The sequence below is a fragment of the Papilio polytes genome, unplaced genomic scaffold (assembly GCF_000836215.1).
Source record: "Papilio polytes unplaced genomic scaffold, Ppol_1.0 DF824225.1, whole genome shotgun sequence".
Classification (NCBI taxonomy): Eukaryota; Metazoa; Arthropoda; class Insecta; order Lepidoptera; family Papilionidae; genus Papilio; species Papilio polytes.
Genome location: NW_013524979.1, coordinates 1,288,150 through 1,292,836, shown reverse-complemented (window position 1 = coordinate 1,292,836; position 4,687 = coordinate 1,288,150). Strand labels below are relative to the sequence as shown.

General features: G+C 34.7%; 1 protein-coding gene across 1 annotated transcript in view; it reads right to left on the bottom strand.

Moving 5' to 3' along the window:
• The window catches only part of LOC106110581 (nuclear pore glycoprotein p62), a 10,642-nt gene extending 8,718 nt beyond the window's left edge, over window positions 1-1,924 (bottom strand). Inside the window, exons 1-4 of the mRNA XM_013292462.1 lie at window positions 1,725-1,924; window positions 1,302-1,352; window positions 747-845; window positions 78-213 (exon numbers count right to left, since the gene is read on the bottom strand). Coding sequence (XP_013147916.1) covers window positions 78-213; window positions 747-845; window positions 1,302-1,352; window positions 1,725-1,797 — 359 coding nt within the window. The 5' untranslated portion in view covers window positions 1,798-1,924. The remainder of the gene's footprint in view (window positions 1-77; window positions 214-746; window positions 846-1,301; window positions 1,353-1,724) is intronic.
• Window positions 1,925-4,687: the final 2,763 nt, after the last annotated feature.

Here is a 4,687-nt window from a genome sequence, read left to right as displayed (position 1 = left end):
CTGCTGCTTGTCCAGTTTGTCCGAATCCAGGGCTACCAACAGTTTGGTTTGGTGGTGCTTGACCAAAAGCGGTACTGCCAACCGTTTGGTTTGGAGGAGCCTGTCCGAAACCTGGACTGCCAACTGTTTGGTTCGGTGGTGCTGAGAAACCACCAAATGAGAGTGGCTTAGTTGCACCAAATGGAGAACTGGTGGTTGTTGTTGAACTAGCAACTGAAATAGGTTAAAAATAATAATTTAAATGAACATACATGAATTCCCATAGCAGGCATACAAGTTGATAATGTTCAGATTAACAAAAATAATATTATGAATGGATGAGATTCATGAGCGTCGGTGGCTCAGTGGTTTAAGCACTTGACTTGTAATCTACAGGTCTTGGGTTTGAATTCCGCCATGTACCAATGTGATTTTCGATTTTTCCAATTTTCATATGTACATAATTTACCCGACGTTCTTACGGTGAAGGAAAACATCGTGATGCAACCTGCACATATCAGTGAAGAAACTCAAAGATATGTGTGAAGTTGACCAACCCGCACTGGGCCAGCGTGGTTGACTATGGCCTAATCACCCTAATTTAGGGTAGGCTCTGAGCCCCTCGATGGGGACATATAGTGAGCTGGTGATGATGGATGAGATTTACTTGTGTATCTTCAAATTGGCACAGATGTGGAACATAATCAGAAAAAATACATGTGCAGATTTTTTTTTAATTTAAGTTTGTGGGTCAAAGCTTAACTTACACAAATTTGAAGTTGCTGCAGTTGTCTTGGGGCCAAATGAAAAACCACCAAATGGCTGGGAGCTTGTTGTGGGTGAAGCAAATAAGTTTGTTTTGTTGTCTGAAAAATTGCATACACACAAAAGATATATATAGCCTATAATACTCGCAGATAAATTACCTTCATGGTAAAAGAATATTTGAATCGGCCAAGTAGTTTTTACTTAAACTGAATGCAAAAATCATATCTCTCCTCTTTTTAACATTACTATGAAAGTATGGTTAGTTGTAATACACATTTCAGTTAAAATTAATATATTTTTTAACCATATAACTATCTGTTGCTTATGACTTTGCCTGTGCAAAATTAAAAAAAACATAGCCTATGTTGCTCGGTGATAATATAGCTTTTTAATGGCATAAGAATGTTTGTAATCGAGCCAGGAGTTTTTGATTAATTTCAATACATACAAAAATAAAAAAAAAATCTCTGTATAACATTAATATAGATAATAAGATATAGACTTATGTTAAGTGAAAAATTGACAGTATTCTTGCTGTAATAGTATTTACTTACCACCAGATGGACTTTGAAAAGTTTTATTATCCCCTCCTCCGAATAGTGATCCTGGAAAAAAATTGATAACATTTCTATAAAATACCATTAAAATGGTTTATCAGAAATTACAATATATGTACAGTTTCTAATTATTTCTCTACACAAGATTTAAATGGTACAAAATGTAGTTATGTACAAGTTAGTAGTTAATAGAAGCTACTGCTAGTAGTTAGCAATGATTAGCAGTTTACAGCACATGTTTGTTCACTTGTAAGGAAACTAAAGGACGAAAACAAAAATGAGAAACCAAAATGTGCTAGTTTTGACAATCAATCTTGTTTTTTAATGTTACTGGTATTGTGTTTACAACAAAATGATAATTTTCATAATATAGTATATTATTTTCGCATGCTTGGTATGTTTGAAAAACGACTTTCTTACCTGCCGTTATTGTATTGGTACTAAAAGCAGTTCCCGAAGCGGTTGTTGTTGTCTGTCCGAATGAAAAACTCATGGTTTTGTCTTATTTTGCCGTCCTCTTATGTGTTTATTTAAATTATTTGTAAACTTTTAGAGAATACCGCCGAATATTTCACAACTTATTGCAAATTGCAAAGCGAAGTATTGACAAGTCAAATGTCAAGTTTATCAAAGAGTAAAGAAAACCACAGAATAAGAAATACCAACATAAATTGCATAGATAAAATACAAAACCAAAGATTTGAATTATTTTTGGTAAATTCACGGAAACCTGTTATTCGAGTTGGTAGGTAAATCTTGACCAAATTATTTGACCTGAAAATGGATATATAGTGTGATTGTTAATGACGTGTAACGCAACTTCGGGGAAGACGAGGTGCAAGGGCGCGCGGGGGTGCGGAGACCAATCGACATCGGTGCGCTTGCGACGTCATTCAGCTAAAAATCGATTATTATATGAACGTACTAAGTGGTGCTAAGGATCTGTTTAAAGTGCAAATTTTTCAATACAAAATTTAAAGGAAGAAACGCAATTTTATTTACGCAAAAAACATGAATTACAAACGAAATAGCGTCTCACCTTCTGGCGACATATTCTCGGTTTAATTGTCGTTCACTTTGTACATCATACTTCATAATAATATTTTAAATGCGAAAGTCTAGATGGATGGATGGATAGATGGATGTAAACAGCTAAACCGATTTCATTAAATTTGGTATAAAACTAGAGTATAGTCTGGAATTTTTTCCAGAAAAGTGAGTAGACTATGTGTTTACATAGTCTACTCACGGGTCGCGGGCGAACGCTATTTTTTAAATAAAACAAATTAAACATACATTTTGAAAATAACACTAAGTATTAACTGAGTATACTTTGGAATCCAGGAATGCCTTAAAGAGTTTAAAAGAATACGAAGACATCACAACAGTCTCAATTCTGTCTTGAGAATAAGTGTTTAAAGTTTGCAATGTTTGTCTCAAGTATTTATCGCAATGCGCTGTAACATGTAACATTTATTTCTGTGAACTATCAGTTCAGAAACTCGCAGTTCACAAAGGAAAGTTATTTATCGACTCTTGTAACAAACGACTGCTTCCCAAACTCTGCATCACTTCAGACAAACTTTGTTGACTTGAGTTGACTCTTTGAGCTGTTTTAGATTGAAAAATCTTATGCTGAATCTTCAATTTTATTTTATAACTTTATACACTTTGTAAGTAATACATGAGCATTATTCTATTTCAAAATCATACTTCATACTAATATTATAAATGCAAAAGTTTAGATTGGATGTTTGTTAGAGTTTGTACCCTAAACGGCTGAACGGATTTCGATGAAATTTTTTATGGATGCACAGGATAGTTTGGAAGAACACATAGGCTACTCACTTTTGTCTTTTTAAATTTCACACCAACGGAGTCGCGGTCGACAGCTAGTCATTCAAAAAAAGATTGACTTCCTTTTTGTTTAACTTTAAATACAAAGCAAAAGAAAAATTAGATTTTCATTACATTTATCAGAATAAAATAAAAAGTAAAAACAAAGATGCTATAATTATGAAACACAAAACCATTTTTAGTTTAAATAGAACAAAATACTGGAAAACTGGTTATTCAATTTAATTTAATACAAGTTAAAGAATCAATACGTAAAATTCTGATGCCGTCTTCCATTCCATTCTAATATATTTTTTTTATATAGCATAAGGTGGCAAACGATCAAGCGGCGCGCCGCCAAAATGGCGAAGCGACCGCTGCCCATAGACATCCGCAATTACAGATGCGTTGCCTACCCTTATACGACGGAAGAGGAGACGCATATAAAGAGCATATTTCCCCTTTCTATGCATCTCCTCCACCCTCAAATCCACTTCCCCTTCCCAACCTTTCCTTATAAGAAAAGGGTGGTAAAGAGAAAGGGACTTAAATTAGGCCTCCGGCACCACACTCATCAGACGAAACACGGAATTGCTTCCATTTGACGCCTGTCTTCTGTGTGGTCGTGGTATTACACCGGGTGTGCCGGCCCATTCGTGTTAAGATGTTAAAGCGGGCACCACCACTGTTATTCAATTTTAATACTTACTAATATTATAAACGAGAATGTTGAATGGATGTTAGACGTATCTCTAATACAGCTCGTCGTATTTCAATTAAATTTAGCACAGATATAGAATATAATCGGAAGAAATACAAAGCCTTAAAAAGTTTCCATTCTGCACAGAATTTGCTAACAGAAGCTTTAGGTTTTTTTTTGAAGAAATATTAGTAGATTTTTGTTAATTTACTAATATTTCCTTCAAATTGCAACTAAGCTCTAGGCTTGTGTTAGGATATGGTTCACGACATCCATTAGGCTATTGGCGCTTAAACTAACATTTGAGTAAAATAACATAAAAACAATTAAAAACCAGAGTGTAATGTGACTTTTTATTTCTTAAATATCATGACCCACAATCGGATAAAGATGGCCTTGGCTCAATCTCATCGACTAGTCGAGAATCCATTCAAACAAAGTAACATCGGAATTGAGTCGCAACGCAAATCCAATGAATCCAACCTACTTAAACAAAAGCCTTTGTCAGAGGAAAGGTTTTCTTTTTTTTAATTTCATCTACTACGAAGCGGTTTTACGTTCTTTGCACTTTAATCTTTGGAAGTGATAGAGATATTACGGCTTCAAGGAATTTTATGATTGAATTTTTTTATTTATGGTTTGTTTTTAAAACCTCAGATTTTATATACTGTATATTTGTAGAGAGAGGTTAGAAATAAGAGAGAAAGAGCCTGTTCCATCACTGGCTGATAGAAGCTCGGATAGCTTAAAAATGACGTCTAAGGGCCTGTCCCACCGGTGGTAGATAGAGGCCCTGATAGTGTAAATATGACGTCACGTCAGATAAAATACAAAATTTCTGTCCCAC